At 48.1% G+C, this 24,550-nt stretch overlaps 1 protein-coding gene and 1 long non-coding RNA gene across 5 annotated transcripts; one reads left to right on the top strand and one right to left on the bottom strand.

The window, feature by feature from the left end:
• Positions 1-1,452: 1,452 nt before the first annotated feature.
• Positions 1,453-5,948, bottom strand: LOC110341524. Its single transcript, XR_002383489.2, has 3 exons — positions 5,699-5,948; positions 3,662-3,717; positions 1,453-1,514 (listed from the first exon to the last, which is right to left on the bottom strand). It is a non-coding gene; the product is annotated as an uncharacterized LOC110341524 (long non-coding RNA).
• Adgrf3 (adhesion G protein-coupled receptor F3) lies at positions 1,973-24,040 on the top strand. 4 transcript variants are annotated; one of them, XM_021229218.2, is made up of 16 exons: positions 1,973-2,211; positions 2,608-3,232; positions 10,692-10,854; positions 12,051-12,111; positions 12,416-12,556; positions 12,991-13,167; positions 13,693-13,911; positions 16,422-16,631; positions 17,549-17,692; positions 17,877-18,073; positions 18,557-18,736; positions 19,693-21,072; positions 21,736-21,777; positions 21,859-21,927; positions 22,360-22,453; positions 23,628-24,040. In XM_021229218.2, the coding sequence occupies exons 3-15, from the start codon at positions 10,765-10,767 to the stop codon at positions 22,417-22,419; spliced, it is 2,970 nt and encodes a 989-aa protein (XP_021084877.1). In that variant the 5' UTR covers positions 1,973-2,211; positions 2,608-3,232; positions 10,692-10,764; the 3' UTR covers positions 22,420-22,453; positions 23,628-24,040. The 4 variants fall into 4 exon arrangements, with proteins under 4 accessions (XP_021084877.1, XP_021084875.1, XP_021084878.1 ...); XM_021229216.2 differs by having other exon boundaries at positions 1,974-2,211; positions 22,360-22,415; XM_021229219.2 differs by lacking the exon at positions 12,416-12,556 and having other exon boundaries at positions 1,974-2,211; positions 22,360-22,415.
• Positions 24,041-24,550: the final 510 nt, after the last annotated feature.

Below are 24,550 nucleotides of genomic sequence, written 5' to 3'. Positions count from 1 at the left end.
TCCAGTTCCAGGAGATCTGATGCCCTCTGCTGGACTCCAGGTGCACTGCATGCACATGGTGCACAGACATGCATACAGGCAAACACACATACACACAAAATTAACTTTTAGCCAGGTAGTGATGGCACAGGCCTTTAATCCTAGCACTCAGGAGGCAGAGGTAGGCGGATCTCTGTGAGTTCAAGGCCAGCCTGGTCTACAGAATAAGTTCCAGGACAGGATCCAAAGCTACAGGGAAACCTTGTCCTGAAAAAAAAAAAAGAATTTTTTAAAAAGTGGCATAGTAGCTGGGTGGTAGTGGCTTATGCCTTTAATCCCAGCACAGGAGGCAGAGACAGGCGGATTTCTGTGAGCTCAAGACCAACCTGATCTACAGAGTTTTCTAGGACAGCCAAAGCTACACAGAGAAACCCTGTCTCACAAACAAAAACAAAAAGTGACATGGTGCAAGCTAAAAATAATATACAAACTACACTTGTTAAGACAGTGTGGCTTTTTTTCTTTTCTTTATTTTTTCTTTTTTCTTTTTGTTGTTTTTCCGAGACAGAGTTTCTGTGTGCAGCCCTGCTGTCCTGGTACTTGCTCTGTAGACCAGGCTGGCCTCGAACTCACAGAGATCCACCTGCCTTTCTTTCTTTTTTTTTTTTTTTCTCTCTTAACCCCCTCCCCCTGCAGAGTATGGTGATATACACTTGATGGGAAGCTGAAGCAGGTGGTCACTTTAGCCAAGGTTGACCTTACACTCATGACCCTCCTGCCTCAAAAGCAATTTAGTAAGTGTGCTTTAAAGAGCACTTTGCATTTTTAAAAGACTTTTGTTATCTTTATGTGTGTGGTATGGGTATGTGTGTATGGTTGGGGAAACCAACACAGAACTGCTGTAAGTTTGAGGCCAGCGTGAGTTACAATATGAGACCTTGTTTTTAAAAAAGAATTAATTTAAATAAATTGAAATAAAATTAGGGCCTGAGGTACAAGTCAGTGGTAGAGCATGAGCATTTCATATGCATGAAGCCCTGGGTTTAATATTAACTCCAGCACAAAAATAATACACTAATAAAAGGTAATGGCTCATAAGTTTTACGGTCCTTGGCTGGGTTACAGCACTTAACCTTAAATGCAAGAGGCTCTGGGTTCAGTTCCCATACCCCAACCCATACCACCACCAATTCTCAAAGCAAGTGGGCATCACTAGTTCACCCTAACAACTCTGAACCAGGGGCCAGAGGGTTGTTCCAACTGAACAGACTAGAACAAAAGAGAAGTCATATATATTTGCCTCCAAATTATTCAATTTGTAGTAAAACTTCCACTTTGAGTTGAATAATTTTTCCACTGGATCATACAAGTTACCGTGATAAGGTGTTAGAAAAAACAATATGTCTAGTTGTTTTCCAGTGATAGACATCAAACCTGGGGCCTCACACATTACTAATACTCTACCACTACTCACCATTGCCAAACCGTGTAAGCCAGCTGCTTCTAATCAAGGCGAAGGCACGCAGAGGAGGAGACTAGGAAAGAGTCAAACAGACATTCTTTATTGTTAAATGAAATTTGGTGATGCACACCTTTAATGCCAGCATTCAGAAAACAGGTAGGTGAATAGCTGAGTTGGAGGCCAGCCTCATCTACATAGCAAGTTCCAGGACAGCCAGGGCTACACAGAGAAACCCTGTTGGGGGAGAAAAAAAATTCCTTGACTGTGATAAAGCTCAAGTAGGATTTTGCCTACTTGTTTTTTCCCCCTTTTAGTTTTCAATAATCCTCCGATGTAAGAAGGTATAGGAAACTCTGAGGGGTTTATACCCCCCATTCCATAGTGCGTGGAGTACACTGAGAGATGACATTGGCTAGCACCTCCTATTGCTGTTCGTGATGGTGGAGAAGGACTGTAACGTGTCCACCGGCTTCCCAATGATGTTAGGGCCAGTTTTGTTTTCCCAGGCCCTGAACCAGAACTGTGAGCAATCATTCGATCCAAGGCAGGCATTGTGACAGTTCAGAGGGCGGCAGAGGCCCAGGTTGATGCCTTTAGCAATCACCTGGTTGAGGGCCCTTTACTCTCTACCCAGGTAGAAATTCCAGGCAGGTGAGAAGCATGCTCAGAGCTAGCACTTGGCGCCCTTCCTAACTCAGCGGCAGCGCGGCTGAAAGCAACAGCAGTGAAGGTGATTTCCTTTGTTACTGCTTTCATGCAGGGAACCTTAGGTACTGTGACCTTTTTTAGCCTTATGATGACAAATGTTGAGCTTTGGTGCAGGTCTAAAACGTTGGTGTTCCTACTCATTGATGGTGCATAATTGACAACTTTCAGGCTTAAGGCATTGAGATTCCCCAGCCCTGAAAAAGACTGGGCATCATAGCCTTTGGGACCCACAATATTTGAGACCTGTGGCCCTTATAATCTCTGATGGCTCTCTGGAACTTTCCAGTGGCCAGGGCCGTGCATGCGTGTGTTTGAGTGTTTAAGGTAGGGTCTACCATGTAGCTCAGGCTAGCCTGGCTCTTGTTGACGTGAGTCAAGCTCACAGTACCGCCTCAGCTCCTGAGTGCAAGCCTTGTAAGTGTGCACACAGGTCCAGCTAAGCTTCCCATCTTCCTCAGCTGTCTACTCTGGAAGCCTTTGTACTGCAGTGGTTGCCAGCTGTTTCTAACTGTCCCCCGGCGCTCTCCAGTCAGCTCCCTCTTGCAGCCATCACCTCTGTCACTGCTGCCACTGGCTCAGCTGCCATGGTTCAGCTTTCTTCACAGCCAGTCAAAGACCAAGATCAGAAGTGAGCCACAAAGACAGCTTGGGAGGAACCTGTTGCTGGGCCTCACCTTGGAACAACAGTGGGGCAGCACAGAATGACCACACTTCGGTTCCCGAATTGAACCGAACGGCTAGAAGAGTGGTATCTGTGATAGACCTTCCTGAGGACTGTGGTCACACTAACCATGGCATTGTCCTGGCACCAGTCACAGAAGTTTCTCTGCCATGCCACAAGGGGAGATGCCCCTCCTGTCCTGGGTGGTGCTTGCAGGATCATCTAGATTTCACCAAGACTTGAGAGGACAGAAAAATCCAACACAAACTGAAACAATTGTGCCTCGGTTCCATCTTCAGGAGGTAAAGCTGTATTTTACAGCAAGCAGCTGGGTTGCCGTGTGGCGTCCTCAAGTGCTAGTCTGAGGGCAATCAGTTAGCCGCCTGGTTGATTGTCCTTCCCTGAAGCATCGAGGGTACCAGGTAGGTATCTGATAGCTCTCAGTCAGGAGGTCAAACTACCCAGTCCTCTAAAATTCCAGCTTATTTACAGGAAAACTGACATCAGGAGCGTTTTTAAAAAGGAAATTTGTTTGTTTGGGGGTTTTTGTTTTTGTTGTTGTTGTTTTAAAACAGGGTTTCTCTGTATAGGTTTAGAGTCTGTCCTGGGACTCTGTAGACTAGGCTAGCCTTGAACTCACAGAGATCCCCCTGCCTCTGCTTCCCGAGTGCTGGGATTAAAGTCATGCCCCACCACCACCTGACTAGTAAGAGCATTTTAACATCAATAATGGTTCTTTACACATTATAAATGTCTTAACACCTGCCCAGAAACTCAGGGAGGGTGCTCCCCAAATCAGTCTCAGTATGAAAGCCACAGATACAAGAATTTACTTAGACCCACATACTTACCATTCATGTCTGAAAGGTGAGCAATTGTTTCTTACAAGCATTATTGGTGAGGACGGCTGTTAAATAAAAGAAGAGTTCAAACTGATGTCAGGCAGGCAGGTGGTCCAGCTGGCAAAAGCATTTACCATGCAAGCCTGGTGACCTGAACCACATGGTAGAAGGAGAGAATGAACTCCCAAAAGTTATCCTGAGAGCACACACACACACACCTTGCTCACCCTCACATATACACAAGAGTAAACGAATGGAATCTTAACAACTGATCTCAAAGTTGTATGCAGAACGATTCAGCCGTCAGCTTTTTGAAGTGCTGAGAGTGAGCAGCTGCATGCTATGAACAAAGAAGTAATTGATACCCACCGCCTCCCCACGTATTCCTCCCCATTTTAGCTGTACCCACGTGGAGTTCCAGCACAGACGTTTCATATGGGGAGCCGTGGTGCCTGCCATGCAGCCATCGGCCCTGGGGTGCCTTCCTTTACTTCTGATTCCAAGCCCTAATGCCATCTAGTACCAGCCCTGCCGGTAGAGCCACATGTAGCCACTGTCATTCCATTTTCTTTTCTGTGTTCATTTTTATCCTCATGAACCTTTGAGGTGGTTGGCTCCGTGGTCCTTTGGTTTGGGTGGAAGTCAGTGGCAAGAGTGAAGACAAAACCAAGTGAAGGAAGAGAGTGGGGGACTTTGCTACTTTCCACTAGGATTCCTGGAAAAGCAGGGGCAGTCATTGAAGCCACAAGATTGCCAGCACAAATAGCTACAAAGTAAAGCTCAGAGATGATCTTGCTGGCCCCGGGGCTATTTAGCTTGCTTAATCAGAATGCAAGTTTAGACTGCCTTTACACTCAGAAAATAAGAACAGGACTATGAAACAATGTGTAAAGGTAAGGATTGCCTAACTCCTTCATGTATCCTCAGATAGTAACCATGTGCTAGCTACAGATAGCGCAAAGACTGGAGAGACGGGAGTAAAGTAGCAGAGTAAAGTAGCGCATGGTCCCAGCAGTGGGTTACCACTGCATCCTGTGAAGAGCCGCCTCCATCCTGCACCAGTCTCCCCTCCATCCTTGCCCTCCCCTCCTCTCCCGGTGACAGGTGACAGTAAGATCCACCTTCTAACACAGAGAAGCACTTTCTAACACAGAGACGGGAATTGGGACCATAGTTGGAAAAGACTTCAAATTAATACTCTTGAGATCTTCCAAGTGTTAACTTTAGCATTTTGATGAATAATTAAAATATGGGATACAGAGATAACTATTTAAATTATGAATGAAGGCTAGAGAGATTGCCCAGTGATTAAGAGCATGTACTGCTCTTGCAGAGGACCTAAGTTCAATTACCAGCACCTACTTCAGATGGCCTACAACCTCCTGTAACCCTGGTTCCAAGAGATCTGATACATCTAACCTCTGCAGGTACCTACACTCATATACACACATACACACACAAGCACATATGCCTGCACACATGTGAGCACACGAATAAAAATCTTAAATTTTTTTATAAATTTATTAATGATCCTTAGCTCTTCATATTGCCACATCAGTAAATAAAAACTACAAGAAAATACACCATAATCCTGGTGTGGCAGTACATAAATATAATTCCAACAGTCAGTAGACAGAGGCAGCAGGATTAGAAATACAAGGTCAGCCAAGGCTACATAGAGAAACTGTCTCAGTAAAACAAAACATGGCATGCACACAAAACAAAAAGCCACCTCACTTTAAAAGATAAATGACAGCAGAGCATGTGGCTCATTGCTGCAGTAATAAAGCTACTGCAGGAGGATCACCATAAATTAAAGACCATACTGAGCTACACAGGGCTAAGCCAGGCCACATTATGAGACTAGGAAGGAAGGAAGAAGGGGTTTTCTAATAGTATAACAAAATCACTCAAAACGTAATAACCTAAAATTCATCCCTGGCACCTATTATATTTGCTTATAAGCCCATGGATCAGCCATTTGAGTTGGACTTAGTGGAACAGTTCCTCCAGTCTTATTTGATAAATCACAATCATTTCACATACCTTAGACAAACACGTTTTTTATCTGTTAGTCATACTTCAACAAAACTGGTCCTTTGAAAACGTCCTCTTAGAAGTTCCCCATGTCAGGGCCAGGCATTGTAGCTCAGCACCAAGCATCTCTGTAGTGAGTGTAAGGCCCTGGCTTGACTGCCCAGCACTGAAAGAGTTAATTTAAAAAAAAAGGACTATACATCATTGCTGAGTCATTCCTCAGGCAAAACAGACCACAAAGCCAGCCCTGGTGAGGAGGAAGAGATCCCATCCCCGCTTCCTTTGTAATCTTGGTTTGTTTATTTTTAAGGTTTACTTTCGTTATTTTTATTATGTGTCTGCAGAAGACAGATCTCCCTTGAGCTGTACTTACTCGAGGTTCTAAGCCTGCTCTTAGGAGTCTTTCCTTCAACACACACACATACACACCCAGGAACACGCTCCCAACACACAGACACACTCACATGCACACGCAGGAACACCCCAACACACACACACACACACACACACACACACACACACACACACACACACACACACAATCTCCCTGGAATACAGGACTATTCGCTAATCTCAGACAGCTCTGTGTGTACAATGCATTCATCTGTTTATGCCCAATTAACTCTGTCTGAGCCTTCAAACTTCAGGATCCATCTTGTCCATTTACCTCCCTCCCCAAAACTTTGTTTTTTTTTTTTCAAAGCTTTGCCTGTCCTGGAATTCTCTTTATTCTCTCTGTAAACAAAGCTGGTCTTGAACTCAGAGATACACCTGCCTCTGCCTCCTGAGTGATGGGATTAAAGGCGTGGGTCACCACATTTAGCCCAAACTTGAAAAAATAAAAAATAAAACCAACATGGTTTCACTAATTATCCCTACCTAACCTCAAACTCAAGCATCCTACCTCTGCTTCTCGGGAACTGCAGGGAAGCGTTTGTCTGAGTTCCCACCCTGCCCCACCTGGACCTGTCCGTCTGTACTCCCTCAGCCTCTCCTGCTTGTCTCGTTTGCCCTCTCGTCTGTGGAGAGCCACAGAGTACACCTGGGCCTTGCACAGTGTCTCATATTCAAGAGGCCTCGGTAAGCTTTCATAGAGGTGAGGTGACACCAGCATTAAAGCAGTGTTCATTCTCATTCATACTCTCGGTAGAATGGTACAATATTAGGAAATAACCCAAGAGGGAAAAAAACAACTTGTTTTTTGTTGCTTGTGACATTGTGAACTGTCTTTCTGATGTGCTGATGGAAAACTGGTAGCTGGGGAACCCCGGGTAGCATCAGGATAAGGGCTGGTCACTAGCAGGATGAAGATACAGTAAAGAGGCGGGGCTTTTAGCCTCTATCCTCAACCTTCAGGAAGGGTAAGCGGTACAGGCCCATCACTGATGGCCAGTGAGTCAATCAATCATGTCGACATAATGAAACGTCCTTTGAAACCCCAAAGGGCTGGGTCTGGGATGCTTGTAGATTGCTGAACATGTGGAGGTCCTGAAGTTGGTATATGCAAAGAGAAGAGGGGAGCTCCGAATACCTCCCACATCTCTTGCCTCCTGTGTCTCTTCATTGTACAAACGGCCAATACCCAGATAAAGAGAAGTTAAGTGCTTCTCTGACGTATGAGCATCTCCAGCAAATTAACTGAATCCAAGGCAGGTGTCATGGAAATCTTGGGTACTGGGTTGTCAAAAGCATGAGCAAAACAGCAGGGGCCTGAGATTGGCACCAAGAGTGGGCAGCAGCCTTGTAGGGTGAGCCCTGGGGGTCTGAAGGTATCTTCAGGCAGACAGGATCAGAAGTGAATGCATTTAGAAATGCAGAACCTGTTACAGAAATGAATGCCTGCTGATGTAGACAGAGAACATCCTGCCCACCTGATGTCAGAAGTGTTGATCGTTGAGAGGCTAGGAAAAAAATGTTTTTCCTATAGCAGGACGTGAGCCATTTTTATAGCCCCAGAAGACAGAAGCAATCAAATTCCCAGTTAAGTGGAAACCCAAACTATAGTCAATTAATGTAATAAAGTATATAATCCCTTTAAAAGGGTAAATAAGTTAGGTGCAGGGACAGATAATAAACAGTTTTGTGTATTACCGGGGTAAGTGTCTGCCTCCAAATTGGGTGATGCCAGCAACCCAAAGAATTGCGTATGCAAGTCTAGCATGATGAGAATTGCGTATGCAAGTCTAGCATGATGAGAATTGCGTATGCAAGTCTAGCATGATGAGAATTGCGTATGCAAGTCTAGCATGATGAGAAGAGTGTGTTTATTAAGTATTGCCTACAGAGTGACAGACACTACTCCTTTACCCAGAGTCCACACCTCCCACCCATCAAATTTCTATTTTTTGAGGCACTAAGACTGCAGCAAAATTAGTACAAACCTGAGTTTGAAGCGCCACCTAGTGTTAGAATAACAGACATTGACTGCGTGCTTAGATAAGCATAGAACAAAACTAGGCTCTGGGAAATGTATGTCTAGTCTGTCATTATTTATTGTTATCGTGTGTGTGTGTGTGTGTGTGTGTGTGTGTGTGTGTGTGTGTGTGTGTGTGTGTGTGTGTGTGTGTGTGTGTGTGTGTGTGTGTGTGTGTCCTGTTCTCAACAGGACAGGAATTTCCACATGACCCCTCCAGAAAGTGTCACAAAGCATCTCGCCTGGTGCCTTGCAATCTGAAGCACCTTGAGACCCCTCAGAATTCAGGTCCCTCCCATTTCCCCTTGTATTTCCCATCCCAGTGCTGACAGGGGCTTTATACAAAGCCCCCTACCTTCCTGAAATTCAGTCCCACCCAAGAAGAAGCAGTCACCACCAGACCTTCTATTAACTTGCATCAAAAAGAAGAAAGACTTGAAGTTTGCCGGCACACCTGGGCAACCCCAGGTCCAGCAATGTCCTCTGGTTTGCTCTCAGAATCATTTTCAAACCATTGTCCATTCTATAAAACAGACTTTTTCCCAAGCCAGCATATATTCTCCGAGACCTAAAATCATGTACTGTTCTGACATTCCTACCTCTCCCCTATAAAAAGACAGACGTGTAAACTTGTGAGCACTTGGACCCAGAAGACAAAACACACACCTGGAATATTTCTCATTTAGTAATTTTTTGCAGATTATAAATTAGTTTGTTTTATGTATGTGAGTGTTCTATTTGCATGTATGCCTGCATGACAGAAGAGGGCATTAGATAAGAAGGAATCATGTGATCCTCTATGTGGGTGCTCTTAACTCAGGACCTCTAGAAGAGCAGGCAGTGCTCTTAACCTCTGAGCCATCTCTCTAGTGCCTATTTTTGATACTGAGTCTCTCTACATAGCTCTGGCTGCCCTGGAACTTACCATGTAGGCCAGGCTGGCCTCTAACTTAGAGAGATCACCTGCCTTTGCCTCCCAAGTGCTGGGATAAAAGGGGGCGCACAACACAACCATACCCCAATAGGTCATAAATCTGAATGTTTTGTCTCCTGTGTAATCTTTGTCGGTTTATCCTGGGGAGCCTTCAGAAGGTAGAGGGAAGCCAGACATGGTGGTGCATCTCTGTAATCCCAGTATAGGGGATTACAATCACAAATTCAAGGTCAGCCTGGGTTTCAGAGTGAGCTCCTGTCTCAAAAAAAAAAAAAAAAAAAGAAAAGAAAAAAGAAAACAGAAAGCAAGCAAAGGAATCAACAACAACAAAAAAGCCATGGGAAAGTTAAGTCCAACCAAACACTGATTCAAAAAGCTGATTTCCTAACTCTTTATGCAGGCACAGCCCTTCAAAATGTGTGGCCTGTCAGTCAAGACATTTTCATTAGAAAATCAAGCCTGGGGGTATGTTAGAAATAATCTCTCTCTTTTTAAAGGAATTTGAAGTCAGTGCCTCATAGCCAGGTCTAGCTACCACCACTTCCCTGTCTCTGGGTCGCCTTTGGCCTAGAAAGAATTGCTTTCTGTGGCATATTGCACATGAGCATACACGCATGTGTGCATCACACACACACACACACTTCATTGGTATCTACCTAGTTTCTGTGCACGTAGCTCCTAAAGTGCTAGGAATCCCCATAGTGGAGCATGTCCTTTCATATGCTATTGAGATGACAGGTACAGCTCCTGGGGGTGACAAGAAAGGTACCAGGGGAACCAGCTCTGTAATTAGAAGCTTGGAAATGTCAACCCTGCTCCTGACCCAACAGAGAGCAGAGAAGAGTTGGGGATTTGGTGAATAATAGCCAATCCTGCCTGGCCAGAAGGTGGTGGTGGTGCACACCTTTAGTCCCAGCATTCAGGAGGCAGAGGCAGGCAGATCTTTGTGTTCAAGGCCAACGTGTGGTCTACAGAGTGAGTTCCAGGACTATACAGATAAACCCTCTCTCAAACAAAAACAGTCAGTCATGTATTTATGATGAAAATCCATACACATTTCAAAGCTGGTAAGTTCACAGTGCTTCTGGAACAATGTACCTGTGGAGGCAGAGGGAGTGTAACATGCCCAAAGAAGGCACTGAAACAGGCCCATTTTTCTGTATTTATTACTATTATTTTGGTTTTTCCAGACAGGGTTTCTCAGTAGCTATGGAGCTAGTCCTGGAACGCACTCTGTAGACGAAGCTGGCCTCAAACTCACAGGAGTCCGGCTGCCTGTGCCTCCCGAGCCCTGGGACTAAAGGCGTGCGCCACCACTGCCCACCACTGCCCCCTTTTGTATTATTTTCTAATCTTGGCTTTTGGATCAATGATCCAGCTTCTTGGAGGAATTCTAAAACAATCCAAGTTTCCTAGCTCCGTGGACCATGCATGAGCCTGGTTCTGTGACCCACTGTTTCTTGTGACTTGGCTTCTGTGTCCCCTTCTCCTTGAGTTCTTGGTCTAGAGCCCAGGGGAATCCAGGCACAGTCCTGTGGGGTCCAGGTGGCCCCAGTGACCTGGAAGCATATTTGACTGAATCACAGGCGGTGGCAATTGCTCTGTAAATTCAGCCTGGATCATTGTACCCTTTCTTTTCCTTCCTTCTGTGCCAGCCGTGCCAGCTCTGGGGGAGGAAATTTGCATCATGGGACAGCTGGAGGCTTTTAGGGACGGCTGCATCAAGCCATGGCCTCTCGAGCTCTCTCCCAACTGCTCCTAGCCATGATGCTTCCCCTGCTGAAACTGGAGTCGACATTTGTCCCCACAGTCCAGTCAGTAAGTACTGGGGTGAGGACCCTGGAGAGATCTGCAGAGACCACAGCCAAAGCCTCAGCTTGAGGGACCAGAAGGGGTGGGACAGGTGGAGGGGAGGAATCAGCTTGTAAGACCCCCCAAGAAGCCAGTCTTCCTGGCCTGGGTGAGGGGACACTTTTGTGTCTTTATCTGAGTCCCTACCAAGTCCTGTGGCGCCTGCTGCCCTGTAGATAAAGGTTTTCTGTTCATGCTGGCATTTTAAAATGAAAAGAAAATCTTCGCAGGTTGGAAACTCATTGGCAAAAAGGACGGGGCAAAGTCTGGGAGGAAGTGGTAGAGCCTAGGCTTGTATTATCTGCTTTCTCCCAGGAGGCTCACAATACTGTTATTTACTTATCCACATCTCCAAATCTATTGTGATCTGTAACTTCCTCTGAGTCTTATCTATACCTTATCCTTCTCTACATCCGTTTATGTTATATCTGTATCTGTGGCTCCACCAAATTTTATTTACTTTGTTTTTGTTTTATTTATAGACTGTTTTTTGCCTGGGCTGGTCTTGAACTCTTGAGCTTAATGTTGTCACCTCATTATTTTAAGAGCTAGGTTTACAGGCATGAACCACCATGCTTGGTTTTATCATTTATATTTTGGGGGTGATTGTTGTTGGTTTTCGACATAAAGGTTCACTCTGTAGCCCAGGCTGTTCTGGAACATACTATGTAACCTAGGCTGGCCTGGAACATACTATGTAGCCCAGGCTGGCCTGGAACTTCTGCACATCTCCCTGCTTCAGTATCCTGGGTTCTAGGATTGCAAATGTGCTATCATCTGGTTTTAGAGCCCCATGCCCATGAGAATTTGAGAGGAAAGAGTGGGTTAAACTACATGCCCCTCTTGCCTCCCTGCCGGTGCACTGGATCCAAGAACAGGGAAATTCAGGAAGGAGCTAGGCAAAGCATGTTGACTCTCAGGGTGTGCCTGGTTCCTGGTTTCAGATGGGGCTGCTGGCCCTGTCAGGGTCCCTGGAATTGTGTCTTTGTCCCTCTCCTTCTGAATGCCTTTTCTCCCTTCAGATCTTTACATCTGGCCGCTAGGCTAAAAAAGAGCTTCTATGAGACCAAGTCACGCCAGAGTCGCCAGGTTGTCCCTGGGGTGCCCTGGGAGGAACTTGGGACCAGCCTCTTCTCAGATCTCTCTCCTCTGTCTCTTTCCAGGAACTCAAACTGTCTGGAGGGAAACCTGGGCAGGAACTGAACCAAAACAAGAAAGTAGAGGGTGAGTGGGGGGGCAGGAAAGCGGAAAGGAAGACACAGGAGGGGGCACAGCAAGGTGGACAGAGAGAGGACAGGCTATGGGAGGGGAGACGTGCACCTTTGCAATGATGGCATGGAGCCATGGACCAGAATGCACCTCTGCTAGGGCAGGAGCAGTGGTCCTGCATCCTGTGTGTACCCAGGCAGGCTCTGGGAAATGACATCTGCTTGTGTCCCCAGAAATGGCCAGCTGAATATGTAAAGGCAAAAGGGGAGTCACGTGGGGCCTCACTGCCTCACCTCTGCTGTCCCCTTTGCCTCTGTAGAGTCTGTCCTGGTCTCCAGCTATGTACAGCTAGAATTTTCAAACAGGACCCGGCCACAGAAACTCCCTGAGAACCTCACTCTCCCTGCGGCCTCCACACCCCTTACCCCAAGGACGCTTACCGCCCTGGGTCTCACAACAGGTAGCAGCTGCATGGTAAAGGGGCTCAATGGGAACAGACACAGCTTCCCAACTCTCCAGCTAACCAGCTTGCCCAAGATGCAGCGAGCTCTCCCTGTCTCCCTCTCCCTGGCCCAGCGCCTTCCTCAAATCCTTACATGACAGCCCCGCCCCTGCCCCTTCCGGTTCACACCTCACTGTTCTAACTTGAGCAGAGGGTACAAGGGGCAGGCACAGCGTGGGGAACTTCGCCAGGTGTCCTTGTTCAGCACGGCCTGCTACTCTAAGTCCTGGCTGCAAAGGAAGTCCCCTTGGGTGGTGGCTGGGTGGCTGGGTGGGTAGGACTGATCTCCTGGGACTTCAAGATTAATGTCAGCCAGCCCTGAGACCTCTCAGGAATCAGCTGCTGGTCCCACAGCCTCACCTCCTTAGCCTGCCTACCTCTCTCTGTCACAGAGTGTCACGTCAACCCCAACGGGACTAGGTTCTGTACTTGCCACTCTGGCTACCTGTGGAACGCTACACTCTGCTCCCTGTATCCCACCTGCCACGGCCACACGTCAGAAACTGATTCCTGTATGTGTCGAAGCTTCCATGGTCCTGTGCCTGGCTACTGCCAGTTGCTGCCACCTGGTAAGGAGGGTGGGGGACTTGGAAACTAGTATCCCCAAGTGAAGAAAAAAAAAGAAACAAAACACTTTGTGGGGTTTTTATTTGTTTTTGTTTTTTTTTCTTTGGACCTGTGTTTCTGGTAGTTGGTCCAAGCCCAGCTACTCCTCTGGCTAGGCGCAAAAAAAAAAAAAAAAAAAAAAAAAGCCAGCTGTCACAGCAAGACACTAGACCTGAGCTTGGAACTTGAAAAATGAGACTAAAGAAAGTGGGTGGCCCTGAAGACACCTGGGCAGGGGGGACCCTTCCCAAAGCTGATGCAGCAACCCCAAGTCGCTGTCAAGTGGCAGTCGTGAGTCAGAGGGTCAGAAGGCTTGCCACTAGTTCTCTGTGGGAGGGTCAACAAGGCTGAGTGTAGCACTCACCTCCACACATCTTTGATGACCAGGAAGGAAGTCGTGCAGGGAGGGGTGCAGAGAGCCCGGCTTCAGGAGGTGAAGAGGGACTGCTGGCTAAGGCCCTTCAAAACCCGTCTCTTATTCCCTGCAGCTCCTGCAGACCTGATCCTGGACTCTCAGCTGCAAATGCCCAGGGACACCCTGAACCTCATTCTCTTGAAGAAAGAGGAGGCTACCAACCTGAGATGGTACTTGAAGCACCCGGAGAGCGACAAACTCACCTTCCTACGGCCAGGGACAAACGTCTCCCAGATGTCCAGTCAGGGCCAGACTGGCCTTAGTATCACTGGCTTATCCCGTCACTGGACAGGTAACCCTCAGCTGTCCCTTCCATCCCTTTCTCCCCTGGGTCTCACTCTGTAGCCCAGGCTGTCTCGGCCTCCTCAGTGCTGAGGTTACAGGTTTGCACCACCCACTTCTTCCTCTGCTTCCCCTCACCGCTCCCTCGCGAGTCTCCTTTCCTTTCTTCCTCTGCTTCCGGTTCACTTCTTCCCAACCTTTGCCATCTTTCTATTTGCTGGGGAAGCAAAGGCAGAGACCCCCATCCTAGGGCAGAAAACCCTTTCTCAGCTTCACAAAACCCAATCTTGTTCCGACATGTGAAGATATAAAACACAAACAGAAAAGGGGTGACGTGATGGTGATGTCACTTGCTTCTTTGTTGGGAATGGTGTGCTGCAGACACTACAGGAAGCATCTATTTTGTTGTTGTTTTTTTTTTTTAACTCTTTAAGGTCTGCCACGCAGCTACCAAATAAATACAGAGACTTATTCTTACTTATGAATGCCCAGCCTTAGCTTGGCTTGTTTCTAGCCAGCTTTTCTAACTTAAATTATCCAGTTTCTCTTTAACTACGATTTGCCTCTGGGCATTTTACCTTTCCTTATTCTATATCTTTCCTTCTTACTCTGTGGTTGGCCATATGGCTGTGTGGCTGACCCCTGGCATCCTCCTCTCCTCTTCCTTTTCTCACCCCTTTTCTCCTGAGCCTAGAGTTCTCCTTCAATTTATTCTCTCCGCCTGCCAGCCCTGCCTATTTCTCTCTCCTTCCTAGCTATTGACCATTCAGCTCTTTATTAGACCAATCAGGTGTTTTAGACAGGCAAAGTAACACAGCTTCACCGAGTTAAACAAATGCATCATAAGAGAATGCAACACAGTCGGGCATTGGTGGCTCATGCCTTTAATCCCAGCACTCGGGAGGCAGAGGTAGGGGCATCTCTGTGAGTTCAAGGCCAGCCTGGTCTACAGAGTGAGTTCCAGGACAGCCTCCAAAACAATACAGAGAAACCCTGTCTCAGAAAAAAAAAAAGAATGCAACACATCCTTGTATCATTAAGCAAATATTCCATAGCATAAGCAAATGTAATACATCTTAAACTAATATTCCACAACAGGAACAAATGCAGAGCAACAGACTTTTATACATTAAAATGACAGTGCGTAGGCTGCAGATATAGCTCTGGTGGGTAAAGTGTTTACTCAGCAGGCATGAGGCCATGGGTTCAATTCCCAACACCTCATAAATCCTGCATGGTGATGCACACCTATAATCTTAGTGCTCGGAAGGTGAAGGCAGGAAGGTGGGCTGTTCAAGATTCTCCCCTTTAGAACATAGTGGCTTTGAGGCCACATAAAACCTCATATCAACCAAAAAAAAAAAAAAAGAGCCCAGAGGACGTACTATCAAACAACAAGCAGAGCCTGCCTCAAATAAGATGGAAGTGCCCACACCTGAGATCGTCCTCTGACCGCCATATGTGCAGTGGCACATGCCCACCCACACAGCAAACATGCTTGCGCATGCATGTGCATGCACACACACATGTTGTTTGTTTTTGCTCTTTTGGCCTTTTTGAGGGATCTGCTACCCAGCTCCCAGGTAAATCACACACGGAGGCTTATTCTTAGTTCCGAATGCCCAGCCTTAGCTTGGCTTGTTGCTAGCCAGATTTTCTTAAGTTAAATGAACTCATCTACTTTTTCCTTCCAGGTTTTTATCTTTCTTACTTCTGTATATCTTATTTCCACTCTTACTCCATGGGTGGCTGGGCGGCTGGGCGGCTGGGCTGCTGGACGGCTACCCCTGATGTCCTTCTCTCCTTGCTCATTTCTCCTGTTTATCCTCTCTGCCCGCCAACCCCGCCCATCCTTGCTCCTGCCTCACGATTGGCCATTAAATGTTAATCTGATAGTTACTATTTTTCAGGAAAAAAAATTCCTGCTAAAAGTTCATAGTATGGGGGGATACTAAAAGCTGAGACCACTCAGTTCTGGTTGAGAAAAGAGCAGTGGTCCTCAACCTTCCTATTGCTGAGACCCTTTAATACAGTTCCTCATGTGGTGACCCCAAGCCATAAAATTGTTTTCGGTGCTACTTCGTAACTGTAATTGTGCTACTTGTATGAATTATAATGTAAATATCTGTGTTTTCTGATGGTATTAGGCAACCCCTGTGGAAAGGTCATTACTCCAAAAAGGGGTTATGACCCACAGGTTGAGAACCACTGGTCTAGATCCTAACTGAGGGTGGCATTGGAAGGGGTAGCACTGTGGGGAAGAGGCTCACCCTAGAGTTCATCAGCGCTGGCTAAGATGGACAGGTCAAGAGCCTCTTCTACAGATCTCTTTCTCCTTGGGTAGGGGATGTTCTCCAAATGGGCCATCCATCCTGGGACCTTCTGGCTGGGAGTAAGCTCCTGGTGCTGAGCAGAGGAGGAGAAGTTGGAGGGCCTGGGCTGTGACCCAGAAAGCAGTGGAGAGCTGTCTCGCAGGCAGACCTCGGCAAGCCACGAGGTAGAATGGGTCTGTCTCTGCAGGTTCGTACGTGAGCATCTTCGAAGCCCAGGGATTCAGGTGGAGGCTGAGTCAGGTGGTGCAGGTGCCCTTGGAGGAGAAAGAAGTGGTGCGGCTCCCAGATGAGTTGTCCATCTCCCGTGCTTCCTCCTCTGGCTTCCAGCTGAGCTGCTGCATCCCCCTCACTAACTTGACCTACACTGCTACCTGGAGTCCTGGGGAGGGCAGCCAAGGTAGGAGACGGTCAAAGATGACTGTGGCCGGCCCCTCCAGGCAGCACGGGCTGCGGTTCAGGATGGCTGTGGTTCAGGACCGGAGTTGGGTATCCATGTTCAGCGTTTTCACCCCACCAGCGCAATCCCTGTTCTGTTGATAGAACCCTTTCAGGACACACTCCCACTTGTAGTAAATCCCATGAGTTTAGTTTAATAATATCCTGTTTTTTAAAAAGAGGCACCTGGGGCACAGGAGAGATAGCTTGGTGTTAAGAGCACTTGACTGCTTTCCTGAGGTCCTGAGTTCAATTCCCAGCAACCACATGGTGGCTCACAACCATCTATAATGAGATCTGATGCCCTCTTCTGGTGTGCATGAAGACAGAGCCAAATGCATAAAATACAGGAATGAACAAATCTTTAAAAGGGAGGCCACTGCAGCTAGAGACACGGCTTAGCAATTAAAAGCACTTGCTGCTGCTCTTCCAGAGGACCCAAGACCAGTTCTTAGCTCCAGGGACTCTGAAGCCCTCTTCTGGACTCTGTGGGCACTGCGGTTCATGCATATATCTACACAAAGATACATACATACATAAATATACACACACATACATATATACATACATACATACATACACATATATACATACATACATACACACGTACTCTCTCTCTATTTAAACTAAAGTGAATCTTTTTAGCAAGAACAAATATTTTAAAATATATTGAAACAAAAGCCTGAGCTAGAGACCCAATAGTGTGCACTTCGGTGAAACCCAAATTCTGCACCCAGTGGTTGGATGCTGACATAGCATTCAGCTCTCCCTCACTGCTTCATCTTCAAAGACAGCTCTGAAGTGGCATTTGGGGACCTGCTTAGCTCTGGCCTGCTTCAGCCAGTGATGGCTCACCTTTCTCTTCTCTCCTACCCTCAGCCTCCTTGCATAACTTCTCGGATTCCCAATGCCTGGTGCTGACTGTTGAGCACTGCCCAGAAGCCGATACCACATATACGTGTACCCTACACAGTCAGAACCTGGCTCCTCTCGTGGCTCCTGTCTCCGTCACCATCATCCAGGGTATGTGGGCCTTGGGTCCCGTCAGCTGACCTCTAAGCGGCTTGTCCTTGGAACACAGGGTCTCCTCTTTGTTGTTCCTCTGCCTTGGGCCGCTGAGCCAGGTATCAAGGCCCAAATAGGTTTGGGTCAAAACAAAGGCTCTGGCAATATTGTGGCTGCTGAGGCCTCACTGATCCTTGTTCAGATGGAGACACTACCTGCCCCGAGGACTTCTCAGTGGTTGCCTGGAATGTCACCAAGGCTGGCTTCGTGGCACAGGCCCCGTGTCCTGTGAATAAGAGGGGCATGGTAAAGAGGCTCTGTGGGCCTGATGGCACCTGGGGGCCTGTCCAGAACAGCTGCACAGAGGCCGAGATCCTAGCCACGAGTATTAGAGCCAAGGTAAAGCTACTACCTCCATGACTTTCCCAACAAACAGCACCTGCCTGCCCACCTGCTTGTCTGCCCGCCTGCCTACATGCCTGCCCACCTGCTTGTCTGCCCGCCTGCCTACATGCCCACATGCCTACCTGCATTCCCGCCCTTCTTCCCTCCATTCCTCTCCTTCCCCTTCCCCCAGAATTCAGATTTAGGAATCTTTCCCGATGCCAGCTTACCTGTTATTCAGCCTCTCTCGTCTGGACCCCTAGCAGGCCTGGGAAGGAGGAGTGGGTCCTCCAGGGACAGGAGTGGGATGGGGTGGGGTGGATGTCTGACTCAAACCACAGCCCCATCAAGAGTGTCTGTCCTCTTAACATCAGAGTCCGTTCCTTCCACCTGCCCGTTGCTGGTCTTCCGAGGACTCTGGAGCAGAGGGACAAGCAGCTGAGCCGGGGAAGATGTGGTCCTTCCCCGGTAAGGATTTTCCACTGTCTTTTCTGTCAGCTACTGCTGGAAGGCCAGGGAAAGCCCGATGAGGAGGTACAATGCATCCTGAGTCGGCTTCCAGGGCAGGTAGACGTGGTCAGCACCCCCTCTGACTTACAAGAAACGCTGCACACTGTGACCTTGCTGGCCAACGTGGTAGCAGAGACAAGAACAGAGCTTACAGACAGTGCCCTGAAGGTAAGGTCTCAGAGCCACACTGTGGGTCAACTGGGGGCGGGCGGGAGGGCAGCGCTTTCATTATGAATGCGTCTGCCCTTCAGCACCCTGTGGGCAGCCCAACAGGGATCCTTCTGAGTCCAGATGTGGTCTCCAGCTTCCTCTGTTCCTACAATCCAGTCTCCAGTGCCACGGAGAGTAAAAAGGCCTGATGCTGGAAGGCAGGAAGGGGTAGGGAGATAGGGCTTCTGAGACGCAGCATGGGGATATCACATAGACACCCAACACCTGATAACCCAGGCCCACAGAGACACTCAGACACACTTGGGATTGCCAGGCAGCCAGGCAGTGGTGGCACACTCTTTTAATCCCAGCCAAGCAGATCTCTGTGAGTTCAAGGCAAACTCTACAGAGTTCCAGGCAGCCAGGGCTACCCAGAGAAACGCTGTCTCAAACAGCAACAAAAGGAAGGAAGGAAGGAAGGAAGGAAGGAAGGAAGGAAGGAAGGAAGGAAGGAAGGAAGGAAGGAAGATATTCAAATGGATAATAAGAGGCAATGACACCACACCCTCTTCCTGTCAGGCAGTGACAGCCATGCAGACCTCATGTCTTTCAACTTCAAAATAGTGTGCTCCCTGCCCCTGGCCACCGTTCCCAGCTGTGCAGAACTGGACAGGTTATGGAGTTGAAGAAGGACTTTTGTAGGACTCGGGAGGTCCCAAGGGATGCAAGTGGGAGACGAGGCATTAGGCAGAGGACCTGGGTGTGATTTGGAGACCATGAGCCCAAGCGGCCCCAGTACCTACTGACAGTGGCCCATCCCTCTGATCTAGACAGTCTCCTCCACGGACCTGTCCCCGTGTGACCTTTCTCTCCAGCCCCAGGTCCTGCCATGGAAGGAAGGGGTGGGGTCTTTGGGTCCTAGTGCCCCTGTAGACTCTGACAAGTCACATGCCTCCTTCTGCTGGCTGCTGCAGGATCTCCTGACAACCACAGACAAGATTCTAGAGGTGAAACTCAGCTCTCTGTGGACTCTGGCCCAGGCCCAGGCGCCCGCGCTGGCCTCGGATTTCCTGAAGGCTGTGGAGACCCTGGTCCACAGCTTGAGCTCACAGCAGCACCCTTTCTCCTTTACCTCGTCTAATGTACTACTGCAGAGCCAGCTCCTCAGACACACCTCTCCTCCTGGCCACCAAATGTCCTTCCCTGCCTGGCCCTTCCTACAGGCACTGATCCCGTGGTATTCACTGGCCCCACTGGTCCATAATGGAACTAATGTCAGTATTACTACCCTAGTACTGCAAAAACTGGACCACTATCTGACCTCAAGCTATGCACAAGGGATGTGGACCCCATATACCACTCCTGGGCTGGTCCTGGTGGTCTCCATTACAGCTGACGGCCAGGCCTTCACACAGGCAGAACTTATCATGGACTTTGAAGACGTGAATGTAACCGTGCTCTGTGTCTTCTGGGACTACAGTCTCTTCCAGGGTCACGGGGGTTGGTCAGATAAAGGGTGCCGGGTACATGCAGGCAACACCAGCGCCGTCACTAGGTGTGTTTGCCAGCATCTCACTGCCTTTTCCATCCTCATGTCCCAACACGCCATCCCAGAAAATCCTATCCTGAACTTGCTGAGCCAGGTGGGCGTTGGGGTTTCCATTCTGGCACTGCTCACGTGCCTGGTTATTTACAGGCTGGTGTGGGGAGTGGTGGTTCGGAACAAAGTCTCCTTCTTCCGCCATGCCGCCCTGTATAACATGGTGATCTGCTTGCTGGTGGCAGACGCATGCTTCCTGGGAGGCCCGTTCTTTCCTTCAGGGTACCACAGCCTGTTCTGCCTGGCCACTGCTTTCCTGTGTCACTTTTTCTACCTGGCCACGTTTTTCTGGATGCTGGCCCAGGCCCTGGTGCTGGCCCACCAGCTGCTTTTCGTCTTCCATCAGCTGTCCAAGTACTTGGTTCTCTCCCTGATGGTGACACTGGGCTACCTGTGCCCACTGGGGTTCGCAGGTGTCACCCTGGGCCTCTACTTGCCTCAAAGGAAATACCTGTGGGAGGGGAAATGTTTGCTGAATGAAGACGGAGTCATGCTGCATGCTTTCAGCGAGCCGGTGCTGGCCATCGTCTGTGTAAACGGGCTGGTCCTTGTCATTGTTGTGCTGAAGCTCCTAAGGCCTTCACTGTCAGAGGGGCCCCCAGTGGAGAAGCGCCAAGCTCTTGTGGGGGTGCTTAAAGCCCTGCTTATTCTCACGCCCATCTTTGGCCTCACCTGGGGACTGGGCGTGGCTGTTATATTTGATCAAGATTCCATGGTGTCTCACTACATCTTCACCATTCTCAACAGTCTCCAGGTAAGTGGCAAGGGTCACTGCCAATCACCAGGCTCAGGCATTTTAAGGGCACTGAATATAGATCCCAGTTCCTTCACTGCCTTGCTGGGTAAATTTGGGCAAATAACATAACCTCTCTGAGCTCTGGTTTTCTTATGATTGTGTTAAAGTCGAGAAATCTTAATGCAGTCTTAAGAAAGGCACTTGAAACCAGTGGCGATGCAAGCCTTTAGTCCCAGCACTCAGGAGGCAGATCTTTGTGAGTTCAAGGTCAGCCTGGTCTACAGAGTTAGTTCCAGGACAGCCAGAACTACACAGAGAAACCCTGTCTCAAAAAAAAAAAAAGGAAGGAAGGGAGGGAAAGAAAGAAAGAAAGGAAGGAAGGAAGGAAGGAAGGAAGGAAGGAAGGAAGGAAGGAAGGAAGGAAGGAAGGAAGATGGCTCAGTAGGTAAAAGCGCTTGCTGCCAAGCCTGACAACCCGAGTTTGATCCCTGGGCCGTGGCATGTACACAGGCACACACATGCACACGTGCACACACAATTCCAAATGGTGCTGATGGGTGTTGAAGCTGAGGCGGTGACTTGGGATATCCATTAGAAAAGGGTCTGAGAACAGAAGATGAGGAGAGGGAGGGAGAAATGAGCCCCCCACACTAACCTGCTCCCCCACCCGCCTCTCTTCAGGGTGTCTTCATCTTAGTGTTTGGCTGCCTCACAGACAAGAAGGTGAGTGCCCAGCTAGCTCCCCACACCTGACCCAGAGGCCTAAATGTGATTGACACAAGCGGGCGTTCACCTTCCCCTCAGGTACTAGAGGCCTTGCGCAAACGCTTCCGCTTCCGAGGCACTCAGTCCTCCAACTCTGCCGTCTCCCTGGTGAGTTGCCCTGCACCTCAGCTGTCTGCAAGATTTGGCCGGCCATTCTCCAGCCCTCCCTGGAAGAGATGGGCCCAGCTAGGAGAGGAGAGTCAGCAGTTCTTTTTACAGCAAGCAGCTTTCAGACTCAGTTTCTCCAGCCACAGGGGTGGGCAGATGAACGGACCAGCCCGCATAGTTAGAATGGGACTTTGGGGTTCCCAGTGACCACCCGGATGCCTGGTGACACTCCTCTCCACCGTACCCACATCTAATACTCTGCTCCACGTTAACATTTGGAGGGAAACGATAGAGTGGGGCCCCTAAGGACCTAGGTAGCAGGTACCAAAGTTCCCGGAAGGGCTGGCGGGAATGTTGGAATGGATACGTCCTCCTCACGGTGGCTGAGCTGTGATACAGATCACTCCAGCTGGGCCTCTCTACTTCTCCCAGGCCACAAACGAAAGCTGCACTTCGGAACACAGCAAAGAAAGAAGTGAACGTGCCAGGTGAGGGCAGCTTTCTCGGGAGCAGATCGATGACGGAGGTAAAAGAGGCTGGAGCGAGGGCCTCCAGGCCGAGTCTCCCCACTCTTCCCCAGTGTTGGAGGCTAGAGCCAGAACCCGGAGACCTAAGCCACATCCCCACACTCCAGATCTTAAGTTTTCACTTTCAGACAGGGTCTTGCTAAGTTACCAAGGCTGGCCTTGAACTCACTCTAATCAACAGGATGTGAACTTGTGATCTCCCTGTCTCAGCCTTACCCCTGAGTTCATTCTAGAGGTTCCCACTCCACAATACCAACTTTTAAATTATCTGGAAAAACCCTCACCTCAGCCAGGTGTGGTGTGTATGGTCGTAAGCAGGAGGAGCAAGAGTTCGAGCCCGCTCTAGGCTACATAGTGAGAGCCTATCCAAACAACAACAAAACTATATCTATACCTATATCTATATCATACGTAATGTGTGTGTGTGTGTGTGTTCAACCAACCAATGCTGCCTTAAATGACTTACCCTTGTCATTTACCCTTGTAGGGGTTAGTCATTTAAGGCTATCAGGAGAGGAGAGCTGTTTACACAGGTAAAGGCAAGGTATCCTGTCCCCCAGCCCCAAGCTTCAGGGTGACCTTTTCTAATAGGAAAGACAGACATTCCAGGATGAACCACCCATGCATGAGCTCATGTTCCTGGCGAGGGAGGTCAGAGTGTGTGCTGGAATCTGCCAGGTGAGTCCCAGGCTGTATTCTGACCACTCTGTCCTTACTCAGGACAGGCAGATTTTCATTTCCATCAGTCATAGGCATTCCTCGTGCAGCTCAACAGTCCAGAGCCCCTGAAGTATCCATGCAAGGTGCACTGCAAAAAAGTAGCTAAAGCTACCCGTGACCTGATGAAAAAGCCTGCCTTTGCTAAAAACTAAACAACAAAAGAAAAAGCACAGGAGTCAATGTTCCAAAGAACTACAAGAAAAACAGTTGTATTTTTGTTGTTGTTTTTCTCTGTGTAACAGCCCTGGCTGTCCTGGAACTCACTCTGTAGACCAGGCTGGCCTCGAACTCAGAGATCCTCCTGCCTCTACCTCCCGAGTGCTGGGATCAAAGGCGTGCACCACCACAGCTTGGCAAGAAAAACAGTTTTAATCAGCAGTGTATGTTACAGACACAAGGGAAATGTTTTCAATGTCACTGCTGAGTGGTTTCTTTGCTGTTTCTTTTTGACAGTTATGAAGAAAGGATGACTGATTGACAGGAACCTGTGATCTTCCGGACACTAAAGATGAAGGGCAGAATTCAGTTTCTTTGGGGACAATATTTAGTTACAAAACCCTTACTAATATAACTGCTTGTAAAATACACCAGCAGAGGCCATTTACTAATCTATGAAGTGGCACATACATGGCACAGAAAAACTTCAGAGTGACAGTGAATTCACCTGTTAAAGCAACAGTGAGACTTTTGACAGCACCCTCTTTAACATACACTTGTTCAGGCTGGCAAGGGAGGAACCTGACTATTTTGTATCACTAACTATAAAAAGTACTATTGAAAAAGGTAATGTCAGACATTGGGAAGTGCTTTACAACAAATTTCCAAGTTTACATTTACTTATAACCACAATAAAAAGGCTGACCACACGTGGGCCTGTGTTTCATAGTAGAGCAGTAAAACCGATGGCAGCTTTAGAACTATCTTGTAGAGAATATGAACAATCAGTTTCCTTGTGCTCCAAGATTTTCGAGTGGCCAAAATGTCTCTGAGGTAGCTGTAAGTTTTACCAATCTTTATATCTTACTTTTGCAACATATACAAAGTTCTGCAATGCCAGGTGTGGTGGTGTGAGTTTTTAATCCCAGTTCTTGAAAGGCAGAGCCAGGCAGATCTCTGAGTTCAAGGCCAGCCTGGTCTACAAAGTGAGTTCTAGCGTATCCAGGACTATATAGAGAAACTCTCAAAAAAACCAAGCAGTTCTGTCTTTATTTTTGTTGTTGTTTAATCTGTCACTAGTTTATTTGGGACTTTTCCTTTTTCTTTTCAACCCACACCTCCACAGGGTTACTCTATATGGAACTCACTCTATAGACCAGGCTGGCCTTGAACTCACAGAGATCCACCTGCCCACCTTTATTTGGTACTCTCTTTCTCTC

Source organism: Mesocricetus auratus, unplaced genomic scaffold, assembly GCF_017639785.1.
Source record: "Mesocricetus auratus isolate SY011 unplaced genomic scaffold, BCM_Maur_2.0 Super-Scaffold_100024, whole genome shotgun sequence".
Classification (NCBI taxonomy): domain Eukaryota; kingdom Metazoa; phylum Chordata; class Mammalia; order Rodentia; family Cricetidae; genus Mesocricetus; species Mesocricetus auratus.
This window is presented reverse-complemented; position numbering and strand designations above follow the sequence as displayed.